Raw genomic sequence first — 20,023 nt, 5'->3', positions numbered from 1 at the left:
GAAGCAAAAGTTGAATTGCCATAAAATTATGTGCTAAAAAATGATCTAATTTTAATTCACATGTTTCTGTCATGTTTAGTGTAAATAGTAATTCAAGCCTGTGGTCCATGACGTGTTGTTTTATCCTACATTTTGAGCGTGGACCACTGGGTTTAATAAGCATCTTACTGTGATGTAAATAGATGATCATATGATTAGGTAAGGAACAAAAAAAAACATTTTGCATTAAAGGTCCATTATAAAGGCAGATGTCCATGTGTTGTAGGTTCCATATTAATATCGTAAAAATATCAAAGCCTAAGCCCAGCCTAAATTGTAAGAACCAAGGAGCATCTCGATGTAGGTTCACATCCCCTCTCTCAGGCTTCTCACAGGACCTCTACAGTAGCAACAGCAGGTCAACAAGCCAATCAGAGGAGAGGAAACACTAAGCCTCTGTTCTGATTGGGTTACTATTTTTTGAGCCATCTGATAAAAATATGTCAGATTTCAGAACACCCAATTCTGCCAGGTTGGAAGGTGGGTGCAGATGGGAGGGGTTTGGTGCACGGCTGAGGACAATGACTTTGTTGTGACATCACAAAGTTACGGAAGTTTTAAGGTTAAAGTGTCTGAATACAGGCTGTTTGTATTTCTCTGAGGACTGAGGCGTTTATAATTTTGTGGTGGTAATATAAAACCTAGACCTGTTTCATAATAACACAAACTGTCATTTACCTTTGTACTATGGGACCTTTAAAATGAACTGTAAGGACTTCTGTAACTTTGTGATGTCACACCCCAGATCCTCGCTTCTGGTTGGGTCGGCGACCTCTTCAGAGAGAGCAGATATAAACTAGATTCTAGGTTCTTAGAACCTCACGTCGGGGATCAACATTTAAAATATATCACAGGAGAAAAAAAACACTGAGCTTTTGAGGCTTGAGAAACAGGAAGCACAGTTGCTGCTGCAGTCCGACACCTCCCTTTTTGTTATCAAACAGTAGGCATCTTAACTCCTCCCTCTGACTTTCCCACCACAGTCTTACGGCACTTCTTTGAACATGTGTATCCCAAACGTCGGTGGTGAATTCCTGATGTTATCCAAACATCTGCTTTGGTCTAAATTAGATTTGATTTGTTCCTAAAACTGAAATAACACAACGACTGCTGTGCTGGCTCTTCATCATTTATGCACAGCTGATGAACGACGAAAAGCAGAGCTTTACTTTGTTGAATTTTATTGGTTTGATGCTATTACAATAAAATTTAAAGAAAACAAAATGTTTTGGTCATTTTTACTCTTTAGGGAGAAAACGAGACAAACAGTCAAACTCACAGGAAGAAAAGAAGTACGTGGGGGTAAGAAACTACTAAACAAACAAACAAAAAAGTCAACATCAAGAGAATCAGCTCCACAACAGCAAATTGACCTCAACATAAAGCAGAGAACAGTGTTGAAATGTATCTTCATCTTTGCAGCAGATATTCACTTCACAACATAAATATACTGTACAGAGTGATAACACATGACTGTCTCAGCTAGAAAACCCCAGTGTGTGTGTGTGTGTGTGTGTGTGTGTGTGTGTGTTCAGACGATAAGTTAAGGCAGGTGGATTGATTGTCTACTCTGCCACATCAATGGACGAGCAAAGGGATGATTTTTTTGTTGCTGTTTGTTTGTTTGTTTGTTTGTTTGTTAAGGGATGTTAAATGTCCACAGTGAGAGAGTCGAGCTGCACAGTATTCACACACACACTGTTTGTAACTGTGTCTGCTCATCAGCTGGTCCTGCTGACAGTGAACGTCACACAGTCTTCATCGCTGAGTGTCCTAAATACATTACTGCTACTGTTCAACAGAGAAACACTGGCTGCTGCAAACACACAGTGCAGTGTTTTGATCATGTGTCAGGCTGACCAAGCCTGTGGTGTTTATATTAGGCTATATACAATATGCAGGAATGTGTCATTTATAAACTCTATACTATAATTCAATGTAATTGTTTATTTGGGTATAAGTTGACTTTTTTTTTCTTTTTTTTAGATAAAAATGTTCATTATGTGTATGAGACTGCTTCACACCATGCATCTCATGTTTAAAGTGATTCAAATAGCTCCATCTTCCTAAGTAAAATGAAAAAGGCAACAAGTGTTGAAGTGAGTTTACAAAAACATCAGTTAAATAAAAGGATGTCAGTGGTCGGGGGCAAAACAGAACAAACAGGAATTAATTTAAAAATCCTAAAACTGATATTTATACACTGCAACAGCAAATACATTTGAGATGAATATGATTTGTATTCAACATAAGAAGGAACCCTTTGAAATAAATGTATTTGCATTTAGTCAAAATGTTGATACTAGACAAATCTGTAAAATACTGTCAACATACAGCATCCTGCACCTTGTATAAACCGGGGACAAGTTTGAACCAAGTGGCTGAAAGGTTTCATTGACACAGCATCCTGCTGCTGACAGCCTTCAACACTCATTACAAAATAAAATTCACCACTTTTTCTGCTGCCCAGGTTGATGTTGGATAAAAACTACAGTTTCCAGCTGTTTAACATGAAACTGTAGGTGAGTGAACAGGAACCAGAGGACCCACACAGGACAGGGAAATCAGCTCAGCTCGTTGACAATATGAAAATATTGAGCATCAACTTTTTTTTAAACATTATTTACACACAGTTTGGAACAGTGAGATCATTTCCATAATGTGCACTCGCAACCCTCTCAGCAGCGTCTACACCTCAGATCTTCAGTCCACAAACAGGTGACATGAATGTGTGAACATGGTGCTTTTATTTCCTCCAGACACTGACTTATACATATATAATAATAAGAAACCAAATGTTGCTTCTCTCACATCTGAATCCAGTGAAACGCCTGCAGATGTTTCCATGAGTTCACTGTCATTTAAATCTATCTGCACGCTGATGTGTTGTTTCCCTCTTCCCGTCGTTTGATGAATAACTAAATTTTTTTAAGCTTTCATTGACCAATATATTAACATCTAAATAGATAAAATCAAAACTATACAGAAACCCATAGATCTTTAATATGTTTTTTTTTTCTTCAGTGACTAAAAGAACAAGTGCAGGGATACGAACAGTGCTAATCTAGTCTGACAAGACCACAGTGTGCTGTGTTTACCTAAGGTCTGTCTTCATCTAAAAAAGTCATCATCATCATCATCCTCTAAGAGTAGTGTTGGTGGTGTTGGAATCATAAAGTTTCATCTAACATTTGGATCAATCACATTATAATATGATTTCTGGGAAAAGGTGACAAAATATGTTTGAAAAAGTGCACGTTAGCCATCAGCCAACAGGTGTTTCCACGGTAACAGTCCCTTCTTGTGATGTGACAAGTCAGCCCACGCAGCCCACATTGAATTCCTATCAAATTGGTTACGATTGTTTTTATTGATATCAGAGAGATGGTTAGATGTGCACATCTCTGCGTGGACCGACATCGACACCGTGTTTCAATGGTGGAGAACAGCCACTGGTGCATGCTGGGTAGTGCAGTGGGATATAGAAAACATTGTTGGTAACATTAGATTGGTGTAATACTGGGTCAAAGATTTATTGTGACTCTAATTTTAGAATTTTTGAAAACAGGGATAAAAATCCAGTTCATGAAGGTCATATAAACAATATGAAAAAAGACCTTGAGAACAGATGGAGCTTCATAATTCCAAGCTCGAGATTACACTTTCTCCTCTATAACTCAAACAAAAGCCCTGACAAAGACGACCCGGTTTGAGCCTGTGTATCTTCATCTCACTCATGCTCTCCCTCACACGAACAGTCTCACCTACAGACAAACAACACACGTTGACGGCAGAGCATCCTCGCACGCGTCACCTCACACGCACGCTCGCTTGGCGTGCAGCATCTCGATGAGCAGGTTGTTGCAGGGCACCTCTCCGCTCAGGTGCATGTAGCACAGGTAGTCCTCTGCCTGCGTGCTGAGGGAGCGCAGCTCCGGCAGCCGCACCACCAGCTGGCTGAACTTGTCCTGGAACTGAGGGTAGGTGGACAGGGTGTACTCCAGCAGGGCCGTGTTCACCTGCTCCTGGACGCCCTCCACAAAGGCCTGGTTCTCCAGCAGTTTCACATCTGCACACACACACACACACAGGAGGAACATGAATCTTCTGTTATTGGTGTAATGTTGCTGATTTCCAAATGTCTGAATTTCAAGACAATGTTGATAAGATGATGCAGGAAACACACAACATTTATGTTTGGTCTGTCAAGGCTCCCATTATAATGGAATGTAATAATATGTAAATCTGACAGATGTGAGTTTAAAGCTTTTTAAGAAGACAGAGAGAATAAAACTGTAATGCTTTGATATTTATGTTAAATTTCAACAACAAATGAATGGCTGTGTATTTTAAAATCTGCCTGAATATCAAAGATGAATTATAGGCTCTTGAGCATTGATAAAATGGTGTTTATATCCAAGACACATAGAGATGTCTCGACTCTTCATAACGTACAGCATTAGAACAAACCCATTTTTGTTGAGACTTCACTATTATTTCAAATCCAGTGAAAAATCTTAAAATGGTGCAAAACTAGGAAAAATAATCTTAAAAAAAAGGTTAAAAGTTTATCTAACCCTAAAACTGGAAGATTTGGTAAATGTGACAGAAATGGGTGAACATCAGTAAATGAAGCCATGGAAGTTCAAGCAAACAGACTTTCTGTCTGTCCAAACAAAACATTAGAACAGACTTCATCCTATACAGCAACATAATGAGCAACAACTTTAGAAGAACAGGACCAGACCAGCATAGTTTCCAGACCTGGACATGGTATCTGGTTTGACCAATCACAAGAAAAAGTGGAGACGCAAAACACGTTTGTCCAGCGGATGGAGTCAAACATTTAGCTCAATATTTCATTTCCATGAGTCCCTGTTAGTGTGAATTTAACAGCTGGAAAATGGAGGCGCTTATTAGTGTGAAGTATTGTGTTGAAATATTTTCAAATTAAAGGTATTTTCAGGGGAGTTAGCATGTGCCAGTTTTTGAGTCATTCTTATCATGAGTAATAAGGAGAAGGCAATAATAGTTTGCTAAACAAATCTTAACTCAAGGTCCATTTACTATGATATGTTCTGAAGCATCAGTTTTATATAGCACGCTTTGTTACCACCTTCACGAAGTGATACTGAAATCTCAAAACATTCAATTAAAAAAAAGGCTGTTAATGGACCATGATTATTTTCTTTAAGATTTGTTTGGATTGAAACTGGTCAGGCTTTGGTCAGAATGCATTTTCAAGGCTGGTACAGATAATATATTTGCACTAAAGGTGCTCCATTCCAGCATTTATTATAACATTTGACCACTTCATTCAGGGAAATTAAAAATGAAATTCAATTTGTTCTAGTATGTTAGTATCTTATATAAATGAATATTACATGTCTATTTCAGAGAGAAGAAAGAAATGAGTTTGAATGTTGCGTGCCTCCTATTCATTAATGTTCTAAATGCCAGCTACTAGGTTTTATATATATGCTGTATCTATACTTGGCATGTGGGTGGTTGTGTGAGTGTGAGTGTGCGTTTGTGTGCATGTATGAGACAATAGCCAAGCCCTCGGGTGGACCGGCATTCAGCATCAGCTGAGCCCATCTTGGAGAATCCATTCACGCAGTAATTAAATGTTTTGAATCAATGTTCTGAATCATCTTTTCAAACTGCTTAAGGGCAATTAAATTACCCCCGACAAACCTGACTCTGAAGATGAGGGAGAACGAGAGCGCCAGCAAAGAAGCTGCCGGCAAAGACAGCAAATATTTTCTGCCTATGACAAGTGCTCTTACCATTCAAAAGCTCTTTGTTCCCCGCTTTGCCAGCGCTAAACAGCAAACACTTCTGGGAATCTGGGCAAGCCACATCTATGCTCTCTCCATCTGCACAAGCCGCTACATGAATGTTGGCCCTACCATCGAATGATAGACCCATCCATTACGCTTCTTTTGAATGCCATTAGTGGACAATGGAGGAGGATGTCTTTGTTAATATTGGCTTTGTCAACCTGAGAAATTTAAATAAGTGAATTTATTGGAGGGAAAAGGCTAGTTTGGAAAACACTCGTAACCTTATGGGTAAATGGGTGCTGCAGATGATCTGCAGTGCTAACATTTTTTCATTAAAATATCTGTTGCTATTCAGACTCAGCCAAAAGACAGCGTCACTGTGTCCCTGCGGTCACACAGAGTTGATTGATATTTGTGTCAAAACATGTCATTCTCCTGAAAACACATCTCCGAAGATTAGGCGTTTCAGAGGCACATTTTGTTTTTTAGTTAAGGATGAATTACTCTTATTCATTCAGCACTGGAGACTCTAAGACTGTCTTTCCTGTTTTTGCTTGGCAAATCTCATACGTTTTAATTCAAGATTTCTTTTCTTAAAATGTAATTTTGGCCTGATGAACCACAAACAGGAAGTGGACTCACTGGGGTTGAAGAGGAGGAGGAACTTCATACAGGCGATCTCTCTGCGGTCGACCTGCAGCGCCCGCAACCTGTCCGCCAGCTCCTGACCCCTCTGGACCAGACCGGACAGAGTGGCTTCAGCCTGGGACAAGATGGACGACAGCTCCACCTGCAAACACAAGTTGGTGGTTATTTTCCAAGACTCCTGTGTAAATGACTTAAGACTTAAAATGTAAAAATTAAAATCCCATCTGTAACACCTGAAAATCACTGTGATGTTATTCTGACTTGTGTTTTCCAACAATAGGTAAAGCTTTTAGGGGCCCCTGTAGACCTGGGCCCATTATCTTTCCATAATAGGTCAATTATCCCGTAATTAAGCCTAATTAGCATTTAAATTACATTATTTAAGGAAGGGATTTATCTCATTTAAGCAGCTATTAGAGGGCTGATATAATTTATATCAATATCATGTTTTAATATGTGGTACTATGTGAAAACACAATTTCGTGCACATCTTTAAAAATCAATTACTTTATTTTAAGTGTTTGAATGCAGTTTTCTCACAGGGCTGCTGATGCTATAAGGCCTCGTTTTTAGAGGACCATATGCAGATCTAGAGGTGTTCTGACTGGAGATCAGTGGCTTATAAACTTGTACCGTTTGGAAAAGAGATCTTCCTTTAACCAGGTTTTGAATGAAGTGAGATGAGAGTGAATGAAACAGACTGAGCATTGTGTTGATGGGAAGTTGTTGAAGGGAGTCTTTACCTCCTGGCCGGTCACCAGCAGGATGCTGTCTTCCTTCCCATGCTGCACTTGTCTGAAAATGTGATCTAGGACCAGGAGTTCAGACCAGCAATTGTGCAGGAGCTTCATTTGATCTCCCACCTTCAGGAAACAGACAGACAGAGAGACAGGAGAAGAAATAGATTTAAAAAGGCTTCATCTTAAAGTGATAGATCCTGTTATTAAACATGAGGCTGTAGCAGTTATCGTCATACATCGTCAGTGCACTGTACATACTGCAGATCAGCTTTAAAGTAAAGCACACGTTTTATATTGGCTGATATTGACTTCTTTCTCTGGACATTTTTTATGGCTATAACACGTTTTTGGGGGGAGAATCTGATCCAAATATAGTGCAGGTGTATCAAATCTACTAAGTGTCTAATACAACCCTGCCTCAAATAACCTGACGTGTTCTTTTGAAGCAGGTCTACAGTCCAAGGTTTACTCACATGTTCATGTTGTAGCTCTGTTGATCAAACACTGAAAATATTGAATGATATTCTTTCCAATCTGTAGATAGATTATTCCTCTTACTGTCTCCCTCAGCCTTGACACTCATCCTGTACTGAAAAAAAATCAATACCCTCTTCTCTTACTGTAGGTGTTTTCTCTATCAGTCTGTTTTGTTATGTACAGTACGTTATGAAACAACTGATTTCTCATGTTGTCACAACCAATCGGGTCATCACGTTGTCTCACGGTTCAGTCACGGAGGAAAAAGGGGCAGAAAGAAACTGAGAAACTGAGAAAGTATCCTGTAACACCAGGTTACATGTAGGCTGGCTTCTAATTGTTAGCATGCTAGCAGGCTAATGTCTTTTAAATGAATGGAGATAATGGAGAATATACTGTCCTTTTACTGGCCTCCTACTGTTTAACGACCAATACTTCATACATATAATTGGCATTTGCACTGGATTGAATATTTAGCACTGACCTTTATGTTTAACTTTTTTTTAAAGTATATTTTTAGGCTTTTGGCCTTTATTTGACAAAAATATGCAGTAAAGGGCCGCCCAATGCGGGATTCGAACCAGGGCCAACTGCAGCGAGGACTATAGCCACACGGCACCCCTAACCTACAATACTTATTAAATAAGAAAATTAAAATACTCGCCATAAGAAATTTATTTTATTTTATTTTTTATTTTTTATTTTATTTTCGGATATTGTTTTTTGATTTACTCTCTGAAGTGCATCACATAAAAAAACTGCTTAGAACACAGAACCCTATAATTTAAGTGGATTATCTAAATATACCGTCCATAGGCTTTGTCTGAGACTGGACTGCCAATATCTCTTGTCATATGAAATAGTTTTAAGTACTGTATATCAATACATTTTACATTAAATATTGGCTATTTTTATAAATGAAATCACAAATCCGAGTAAATTTTATAAAAAAGTTTTAAAAAAAACTGAAACATAAAACCCACAATAATATGATATTTGATAATTGTATATGTCATTATCGTATACTGTGATATTTCTCACCATATGTAATATTTTCATAATTTAAAATGTAAAGGTTTGAATATTAGATAATTGTATATCATTAAAAAAACAATAAAAACATAAAATATAATAATATAATTAGATTATAATATATAAAGATTGTGGTGTATGATAATATGTCATCATGTAACAGACTTGTGTCACACCATGAGAGATAAAGATAAAAATGCGAAGTGATGCTTGGTGTGTTTGTGTGATCAGTGTGTGTGCTGATATCTTTGGTGTACGAGCTGTTGCAGTGTCGAGCACTGTGTATTTATGTTCATCGTCTGGGACCTCCTCAACCTGTTCACCTCACCCTAACCTCCCACCCCCACCCCCTCCTCATCTGCTCTGCTCTCTGGGGAATGGGCGTGCAATATTGTCTCCAAAGTGAAGGACACAGCAGTCAGTAATTTTGTCGCCGCAGCTGCCAATAGGCCCAAACACACATTCGTCTGACACGAAACCTGACAGAATTACTGTCTATCTGAATGAAACGATTTATCAGTGCAAGAGGGGAGGCGCCACGCACTCATCTGGACTGGTGCTGTGGTGGGGGCGTCTGGCTGTACAATGACGGAAAACGGGGTTAAGGAAGCAAGAGGTCTCGGCGACCTCCTGCGCTTCCTCTCCAGGAGGAGTCAGACTCTCAGCTGCAGCCAAAAAAAAGGGGGGGGGGCAAATCTGTTTAATCCATCAGAGGGATTTTTGATGTTCTGGTGTGTAAATGTTCGACTGAAGCATCAGGATGTACATTGTACACGTCACGTCATCTCACCACCAAGTGTGCATCATAATCCTGGTCCAGAGAGTCATCCTCGTCAAATGTTTTTTGCAGTTTTTTTGAATATTTAAGCTACTTTTTCCTCGCTCCCTCTTGTAATTTACCACATTCAGACCAGTGTCAACCTTTGAGCACCAGTCAACCATTGAATTTGTCTCTACATTACATCATCACTTCCAGAAAGATTGGATGCCCAGTCAATCTGTAACATGTAGTGCATATTTGCATGTTTTACACCATCATGTCTCATGAAAACTTAGATTTGACATTTTTTTGTAATTTGCTTTTTTGTTATCTTTTTGTGTGTGTGTTTAGTGAAAATGGATGTGGACTGGCCATTACTGCTGCTGATGATGGTTGATGAAACTGAGTGTTAAAATATTCAAATGAGCAGAAGAGAAGAGTGGCGTTATCAGCAGTCATGCACAAATGCATCCTACTATGGTCTGGCCCTTTGCAAATCAAAAACACAACTCAATAGGACAACAAGACATTTTTACACACACCATCACTGCTGCGACTCCAGTGAAGTGAAGCTCTGGATTCGGCAGAGCCAGAGGACACAGAGCAGCACACCCATAATCAACTCCCCATATATACCATGATATTCAATAATACAGCAGGAGCTTGAGGACACACAAACAGACTGAAATCACATTGAACCTGTGCTTCTGCTCACCAAACATCCTCTCCAGGAGTTTATTATTTAGAGTCTTGCATAGACATTGAGAAATATGATTTTTTATTTTTTATTTTACCTTGATTGTTTGCAGTCTTTCTAGCACAGTTTCTCAATTGGCTGCTTCAGGGTGCAGATCTCTTACACTCAGTTTTGACCAAAACTCTTCAAAAACTTTTTCTTCTTCCCATGTTAGTGTTAAATTGACTATCTCCAGCACACTGGCTCTAGTCGCAGCACATTTATCATGCTCATTGTGTGCTCTTCCTCAGCAACATCTCCCATGTTCAACAGGTGAATAGAGGGTCAAACACAAGACACGACAAAGGCCACTGCTGGGCAGCCACAGCAAATCAATAGCTCCCATTCTGCTCACAATTTAATAACAATGTAGACGAGCGCGCCGCAGAGCTGCAGCGGAGGGCTGACATTCCCTCGTTATCGTCTGCGTGGAATGTAATAATCCAGCCGGGGGGAATGGCTATTTCTGCTGCAGGAGGCTTTCTTGGCAAAAACATGCACAGCTTTGTTCTCACTGTCTATTTCTGCTGTCCACTCAATGTAAAAATGGTCTGACTGTCAACACAAACACAAGAACACCAAGCTCTGTGGAGGCACTGTTGTTATGGTGATAAAATAAATTATCATATTACTGAAAAGAAGCATAAAACAGGAAAACTGCTGCATTTATTTTTTTTATTTTCCCTTTATTTGGGGGTTTATTTGATGGCGCACACCATTTATGCAAATAAAAAAAAGTTAACTTTAGTATGAAAGGCAGATACTGTACTGTATATACATCTTAGATATTTTTTTTGTTACCTGAAACACAAAGCATCAGCTGATGTTAGAGAGAGATTGTTGAATTTAGTTCAATGTAGAAAAGAAATCCATTAAAATCTTCAGCAACTATAAAAGACCATAGACCTCAACAACGATATAAAAAAAAATCCAGCTTTTCCTCATGACCACCACAGATGCATGGTTTCAAAGCTGCACGTAATTGGAGTCAGACCAACTCTCTGCAGCTACAGAGACTAAATTAAACAAAGGAGGAAATGCAAGTTTAACAAGATGTTTGCAGCAAGTAACACACACTTTATTTGCAGTTCTTGCTTTGTGCTCATCGTGAATTTCTCCATACAACAGTGGGCAACATCCCACACTGCTGTGGATACAGTAAATCTTCCTTTAACACACATAAAGAATCTGTATATATTGCTGATCGCTCAATTGCAATGTCATGTATCGACTCCTTGGTGCTTTGCTCCTCTATCAGTTCAGCCGAGTCTCCCTCTAACACAGGCTACAATATAAAGATACCTTGTTGTTGTCAGTCTGAGAAGATGCAACAAATCACATCATCCCCACAATGTGGTCTTTGTCTCTAAGACGAGGAAGCTGTAAAGGAAACAACAAAAAAGACTGATCCCCCTGATGTTCTCACAGACTGAAAAAAATTGATTCTCATCTTAAAGGGATAGTTCACCCAAAATTCAAATTTCACTCTTTATCTACTCACCCTCATGTCGACTAAGAGCTGTGAGAATTTTCAGAGTCCTCCGTGCCTTCTCTGAGTTACGGAGCAGCAGTATTTGTCCATATAATGGTTGTGAATGGTGCTCACTTTTCTTCGTCCAAAAAGACACACCAAAAAACATCCAAATACCTCCACACAGCTCGTCTGTAATGTCCCTCTTGTATTGAAGCCCCAACATGAGAAATTGTTCCGCCGGTCACAGGAAGAGCAGTGAACTGAGACACTGGGAGCTTCTGCTACAAACAAGCTTAATAGACTTATTTAATTTTTTTCGTAACAATTTCTCATGTCTGGGCTTCAATACAAGAGGGACATTACAGATGAGCACTATGGAGGTATTTGGATGTTTTTTGGTGTGTCTTTTTGGACGAAGAAAAGTGGTATCCATTCACAACCATTATATAGACAAATGCTGCTGCGCGGACCCCCTCGTAACTTAGAGAAGGCACGGAGGACTCTGAAAATTCTCACAGCTCTTAGTTGACATGAGGGTGAGTAGATAAAGAGTGAAATTTGAATTTTGGGTGAACTATCCCTTTAACTCATTTTTAGACTGCTTTGGTTGTTGGTTTTTGGCTTTTGATGTATATTGTTGGGTAATTTATAAGATCATGACATGATGCACTGCTGTTGACCTGATCAGCTTATTTGTGACCATCATCATGACGTAATGATCATGCATTCGCCTTAAATGCATACTGTAGAAGCTTTTGTGAAAAAAGGCATCCTGACCAGGTGACCAAACTAAACAGCTACTAAAAACTGTGAGAAATTAATATAAACTGAAAGTATTAAGATAATAGTCATGGGAAACTGGGGCTCATCTAAATTATAAGATGAGCCCCAGTTTCCCATGTCTGAGCGACGGCCTGCTTGGAGGTTGATCTTTATTGACCCTCTACCGGAAAGTCTTGAGAACAAACATTTCTTTTTCCTGGTGTTGTGTTTTGTAATGACATCACAAAGTCGTAAAGTCTTCACGACTGGATTTAAGTCTCAGTTTCTTAATAAAATCTGTGTTTATTTATATGTGGACTGAGGCTTTGATACTTTCCCAGTAGTATTATAGAACCTAGACCTGCTGTATAATCAGACTACACATCTCACACTTTTATACTATATGGACCTTTAAGTGATTATAGTAAGACACAGGTCAATAAGAAGCAGACTGAAGATGTTGCCACAAAATATGATTCATACCTCACTGCTGGTAAACCACACAGAGATTTCCACATTGCTCTAGTCATCACATTCTGCTATACTGAGTTTAGCTGGGCCATTTATAACTAAACATTGTAGCAACAGTAGATATCTCATGCCAAAACACAAGCATGCAATTCTTATGTAAATTGTTAACTTAGGGGACAGCAGCACAGGACACAAGCATTGCATCAGCAAATAACCTCATTCCACACTAACGCACCTGAAAATACATTATCACATGACGATTCACCTTCAGTTAGCATGTGCTGGTGTGAAAAGGAAGCAGACAACAGCATGAATACAGACTGAACAGCATGCTGCTAGAAACGGCAACATGGTCGGTAACACTTGTAATTCACTATCATGTTGTATTCGCTACTGGTAGTCGAAGCAGATAACAACCAATGAGGAGGCAAAGCTGCAATCTCTGCGATTGTTTCCAAAAGCCTCTTATTCTACCAGACAGGACTAATATGTCACCCCTTAGTTTTCAAACTAATATGGCTCCGTGGCAGCGTTTCCAAAAGTCACAATGTGGACAGCAAAAGGAAACATAGCAAAAGTAACATCATGTACAATGAATTATATTAACAGCACAGGAACAAACCTGTTGCAACTGCACCTGCACAATCAATCTTTAATGTCACAATCAATCTTTTGTTTAACTGTTTAATTGGTGCAATCATTTTTGACAGTTTGTCATTGTTGCGTAACAAGCCTGAATAAATGATCATCATCCATTTTCCCTGGGAGCAGCAGGTGTGTTCAGCAGCGGCTGAACGGTCAACAGTGAACCACAGCGACAGTGCTGATGTCTTCATCACCTCAACTGTCCAACACCCCACAGCTCATAGACACGATGCAAGTATGTGAAATCATTATGTGTGTGTGTGTGTGTGTGTGTGTGTGTGTGTGTGTGTGTGTGTGTGTGTGTGTGTGTGTGTGTGTGTGTGTGTGTGTGTGTGTGACTCCTACTGATGTGTCTAATCCGCTAAAAATGATTTTTTACACATGCACATTTATGAATGTAAAGGAGCATGAGTCTATAATATTTTCAAAACCTGAAACTGAATTTATAAAACAACATCATTTCCAAAAGTACAATTGCGCAGGGTGGCATATTAAGAATTATCTATCTTATTGCCATATATTTCTGTATTTTTAATTTAAATTGGAAGCTGCGTTGCAATGAACAATGTCAGTTGTGAATTTTAAAACTAGGGGAGCACTACTTGTAGATGGAACGGATAGTGAAGTAACAGTTCTCCTGCTGTGTCCAATTTATAACCAAACTAACCAATCAGGTGTAACTAAACCATTGTTTCAACTGATTATTTAAATGTGGCATGTTTGACAAGGACATAATAAAGTACTTTTTTTGTTATTTTTCAGGAGGAAGCAGGAGGAGTGATTGGATGTGGCAGTCAGGGGCACTTCTCCACTGCGCCCATGACCAGGGCCTGGGGCCTGAATGCTGGCTTTTAAGAAGGGCGTGGCCCAGTGAACATCTAAGTTGAGAAATGTCAAAATCAAATGTAATATTTAACTCTCAAGTCTCTATACTCTAAATGTATTGTTGCGTAAAGAGGGCTGCGGATGGGTTCTTTGTGGTGAACTGTGAGAGTATATTGAGTCAACTTCATTAACTGTGAATGTATTTGTCAAGCTGCAGAGCAGCATAAGGCGTTGAACTCTGTGTGCACAAACTTAAAACAAGTTCCCTCATCTGAAAAACAGCCTTTCTTCTCCTGTTCCTTTGAGCAAAGCAAATGTTATGTAACCGTATTCACTATTATTTTTAGTGCCATAGCAGGTTAGAGAAAATATATAGAGAAGAATAGAGCATGGCAAGGATTCTCATCTTTTGTGTCTCGAATCAGTTCATTCTGACAATAAACTGTTTGTTTTTTTTATTCATACATACACATACACATACACATACACATACACATACACATACACATACACATACACATACACAAAGAGCTCGGTACTCACCCTGAGCTCCTTGAAGAAGATGCAGCTCCGAGCCCACTCCACTATGGAGAAGAGAGTCTGGTCTGCCATGCGACACATGAGGCTGAAGGTGCTGGGCTTGTCCAGCCGGCCCCGGCCGCCCTGCTCCTGCTGCAGATGAGCAACAATCTTGTTCTGAACCACCAGTTCATCCGGGTCGCAGCGCAGCAGCTCCACAACCAGAGGCGGCAGGCTGGGGGGCTGCGGCGAGGCGGAGGGGTACATGTCTGGGTAGGGGTATCCTGTGAGAGACTCGGGGGAGCTGGTGTAGTCAGGGCACTCAGCTTTAATGACCCTGCCGGGGAAGGCTGTGTACTGGTACTGGGTGGTGAGGGGCACGTGCGACTGCATGGCCATGCCCAGGGAGGGGGGGCCATAGAGGTTGGCCTCGTAGTCTGTGGGGGTGATGGAGCTCGGGGTGGAGGGGAGAAGGCTTTTGGACATGGTGGGCAGAGTGTGCAGGGTGCCGGTGAAGCCGTAGTCTGTCTGCAGCGGAGAGGCAGGCGGAGGAGCCGCGCTCTCCAGCTTGAAGCCGTTGGATCGTATCAAAGCCTTCTTCTGCTGCTTCAAGGCCCTGTCTCTCTTGTACATGGGGCCAAATTTATTCCTCCCCCCACGCATGCGGTCTGCACGCACGGCTGTCGCACAAGAGAAGGAGAGGCAAGAAATACATTTAAACATGACTGCAATGCATTCTCCTTCATGAGCTCTGCACTGAAATCATCAAACTTGTGTTTCAGCAGAATCCAAACTCTTCCTCCAGAGTAAATAACGGACATGTTGGTCATTCTTGCTTCCCTTTTTAGGGCTGAGAGAAGAATCCCCAGAGTCTGAGCAGCTCTACTCCTTCTTGTAGCCTAAATAGAGCTTTTGATTTAAAACAGGGGAGTCTCTGGGGTTTTATCAGCAAGTCAAGAATGTGTCCTTTTTTTTCTGCTACGGAAGCAGGTGCTTTCCTGCATTGCTGTCTGGGAATTAATCCCATCCCATGCACATAGGAAACAACATACCTCCCACAAATCAAAGGGCTTTTGTAATATTTGATAAAATTGTCTTCTCCTATCTTAAAATAAGAAATCATTTAAATTAGTATAATAGGAAAATGTGCTGCCAGATGTTGAAGAATTACATGTTTCCCTTCCAGATAATAACTAAAATATATTATGATCACTATAATAATAATAATAATTATGACTAAATGGTGAAAAAAGGCACACATTTGATTTAAACAGTGATTTTTTAAAAAAATTTTTTACCTTCTAGCCGCATCCCGACGTTGAGGCATTTCTGGAAGCGACAGAAAGGACATCTCTTCCTCTGGGTCTTGTCTATTTTACATTCCTGGTTTTCTGCACATGTGTACCTCTTGTTGTTCTGCACCGTCCTCTTGAAGAAGCCCTGCGACAACACGGAGGGGTTGACATGTGTCACTTATTTTAAATGCAAACGTATCTGAGGTACAGTTCATGTTTAAAGTTGCATCTTTTTTTATCTTTTATTTTATTCACACACGTTGACATCATTTTGTTGTTTGTACCTTGCAGCTCTCGCAGGTGAGCAGACCGTAGTGGTATCCAGACACTTTGTCACCGCACACAGGGCACAGCTCTTCCAGGTCATCGTCATATGTGTATTCCATAACCTTCAGAGTCACACCTGGCGCATGCACGCACACACACACACACACACACACACACACACACACACCCACACACACCCACACACACACACACACACACAAGGACATGGAACACGTGAGTATATAATGGAAACAAATTGCCGTAGCGATTTATGTGGGTGAATCCCCAAATCAATTAGAATAAGCGCTAATAAAATATTTACATTAACTTCCATGACTTCTGTTTAAAGTGTCAAATATCGTGCAGGAAAGAGTGTGAATTCATTCTTTATGTATTTGATCGAAATTATGATCGATGTCATTGATTTAATATTTAATGTCTTGTACTATTTATTAATGCTAATATCAAGTGCCTGCAATATAGACGCGTTTTAAATAATGCGAATGTAAATCTAACAGAGATTATTACCCATGCTGTGTTGGTGTGGGATGTTTGTTCTGCATTATGAAAGTGGTGAATTTTTAGTTTTAAATCACATCTGTAAATAGTTTTAATATTATGAAACTGGCCTGAGCTTTATATTGGCTGAAAATATTATATCCATCGAGTGTGTCACGAGGGAGTGCATGGGCACGGCAGGGACATCCTTATTTATTTACAATCACCAACTTACACGTAATGACCAATTGAATAAAAGCAAATGGACACGAGTAAACTACAGCCTGTGTGATGATTTCAAATGACAAATCACGACGATCTCTGTTATTGTCAGACCAGGTTTTATTATTAATACGGAGGGATTAGCAGCATTTGAATTCTGTAGCCGGACGGGATGGAGCTGATTTAAAATGTGTAATGAAGAGGTGCAAAATGCAGAAATGTTGTTTGTTAGTTTTTTTCTTCTTTTTTTCTGTTGAGAAGCAATTTCCTAAAGTTTATTTTCTTTTAGTCACTGATCTGTTGCTGTGTCTAGTTTGTTATAATTATTATTATAATTATTATAAATATAAATCATATGTCAATTGTCCGTGTGTATTAAATAGTTAAAAGGCCCTCTTTCTTTTGAAGGGTTGCCATAAAACAGGAATGAAACTGTGATCAGCACTCGGACAAGCAGCAACAACATAATATTGTGTGTGTCCTTTCTGTGATCTTCCATCACAGGCCGATCCACCAGGTTCAACCCGTTCACGTTTACTAGGCAGCAGAGATTTACGACGGTTGATCACAACTACCCCTCAAAGTGAAATCCGATTGAGGTGAATTGTGGTTTTAACCTCATCTACACACACGCACACACACACACACACACACACACACACACACACACACACACACACACACACACACACATTTATTTTTCCAGCTGCAGCGAGAGGCCTGCAGCACGATCAGCTGGAAACAGTGGACAAGTGGCGTAAAAACCTTCATCAGCGAGTGTAAAGATGATTTATTACCAAACTGCAGCGTGTTGGATTCATTCAATAACACACAAGATGAAAAACTGCAAATCCTGTCCCGCGCGGACGCAGCGCTGAGACTCTGAGCGCCAGAGCGTGAGAAGGGATATTACGCTTTATGCTTCTGACAACAGGAAGTATTAACATCATTATTAAAAACAGGAACACAATATTATCATTATTATTATTGTCAATATTATTATTGTTATTATCAATAATATTATCATTATTAGCCTGTTGTTGTTATTATTCTTGCCGTGATTTGTTACATTAAATTATTTTTTGCTGTCATACTCGGCGACATTATCAAATTTCGCATCGTCTAATCAAAACGATTTACACTGATTCAAGCAATTAATAGTTTGGTTATTATTCGACATTTATTTTATTATTTTACTACTAGGGAAAAAGTGTTTTGTTAAAGACTTTATATTGCTGTCAGTTCCTTATCTCACATTTTATTTGACATTTTATCTGCTGAGACAACAGGTGATTGATCTGTGGATTTACTGTGCGCAGCCTCTGTGGCAACATTTACCTGCACGATAGGCACCGTGAGGAAGAGCTCGGACTTACCGTGAGCCTTGTCTCCCAACATCTGCGCAGCGGTCAGCCGCAGGTCAGTCGCTGATGATTGTCCGATTAGTCAAACCTGGATGGAGGTGTTGCTGCAGCCTCGCATGGGCTGCAGAGCACAACAAAATAAAAAAAATAAAAAAAAATAAAAATTGAGCACAGATCCGGATGGACGCCGTTTACACTGACTCTGCCTTCACGACCATTCAGGCCTGAGCTGTGGGTGTGACGATGAGCATTGAGGAGCTCGGAGTGAAACTCCTTCAGTCCGTTCTCTCTTTACCGAGCTTCCCTTATCACAAAAGTTAGGCTCCTGCTCTGGGATTGGTGGAGGGCGGATCACGTGACCGACGCTCGTCGCCTCCTTCGTGAAAATGCCTGGACAGAGAAGCGGAGCGGTGCTGATGGATGACTCTCACTTGATATGTGGCCACACGCGCACGCATGCACGCGCGAGTCGGCAGAAGGATTACAATTTGTTTAAGTCTATTTGGAGCCAAACTCAGTCCAGAATAGCAGCTTCACCTTCACAACAAAAATCTGATTCTCAGTTTACTTTAATCCTGGATGACTGACAGACTCATACACAAAACCAAACAGATCATCATTATTAGGCCTGTTTTTATTTATTTTTTAGCTGTATTCATTAACGATCATGTCATAACAAATATAGCCTATACTTACGTAATATGGCAGATGAGAATTATTGTGTAGGATTATTGTTACAATATTATTAGTTCTATTATTGTTATTATTGCAACTATAATTATAATGTTATTGATATTAGGCTACAGATTTTTTTTATCAATTTTGATTTCCTAGAGTTAAGTATACTAGGCTCACCCATTGGCATTTGGGTCTATACCGCAGAAGAAACAATTAATTATTACAACATGTAAAGTCCAAATGTGGCTGCATTTAAATAAGATAGGCTAATAATACATAACAACAATGACATAAACATCCATTAGCTAATGGCATATAGGCTACAGCTTGACAGTTGAGGGGTTGTGAGTGGCAGGGCGGTCTACCTGCAGAATGCCGAGCGCAGGCTTATGAATGGTCGCTAATTATCCTCCATATGTTTAGATGGTAACCATACCTGTGTATTGATTGATTGATTCTTTTAATGACCACACAGCCAGGCTGGTGCAAGCATTGAATGATCACGGCAGGTTCGAACCCCGGACCTGTGAGGCGTTTACTGTGGGGCGCTGTAGTGTAACTCACTGCGTCACTGTTCCGCCCATAAATATGATATAATAAGCTATATAGCTTAACTCCTGACCACACCGCACCTCGGTCATACGAAAGAGTTGAAAAACGTAATTTTTTCTCGCAGCTGTCAGAAAAATATTTCAAAAATAATAATCCTGAACGCGACACGTCAAACAGACTTAATGTAATGGGGTCTTTACCTGGACCACGTCCCCTCCCTGCGTTAAATCAGT

At 40.0% G+C, this 20,023-nt stretch overlaps 1 protein-coding gene across 2 annotated transcripts; it reads right to left on the bottom strand.

Moving 5' to 3' along the window:
• Window positions 1–1,686: 1,686 nt before the first annotated feature.
• nr5a1a (nuclear receptor subfamily 5, group A, member 1a) lies at window positions 1,687–18,826 on the bottom strand. Of its 2 annotated transcripts, none has more exons than XM_085786338.1 (7): window positions 18,573–18,826; window positions 16,494–16,612; window positions 16,213–16,354; window positions 14,939–15,594; window positions 7,217–7,336; window positions 6,468–6,615; window positions 1,687–4,108 (listed from the first exon to the last, which is right to left on the bottom strand). In XM_085786338.1, the coding sequence occupies exons 1-7, from the start codon at window positions 18,592–18,594 to the stop codon at window positions 3,855–3,857; spliced, it is 1,461 nt and encodes a 486-aa protein (XP_085642464.1). In that variant the 5' UTR covers window positions 18,595–18,826; the 3' UTR covers window positions 1,687–3,854. The 2 variants fall into 2 exon arrangements, with proteins under 2 accessions (XP_085642464.1, XP_085642463.1); XM_085786337.1 differs by having other exon boundaries at window positions 3,660–4,108; window positions 7,175–7,336.
• Window positions 18,827–20,023: the final 1,197 nt, after the last annotated feature.

This window comes from Trachurus japonicus, chromosome 9, assembly GCF_045865225.1.
Source record: "Trachurus japonicus isolate A0001 chromosome 9, Traja_1.0".
In the NCBI taxonomy this organism is placed as follows: Eukaryota; Metazoa; Chordata; class Actinopteri; order Carangiformes; family Carangidae; genus Trachurus; species Trachurus japonicus.
This window is presented reverse-complemented; position numbering and strand designations above follow the sequence as displayed.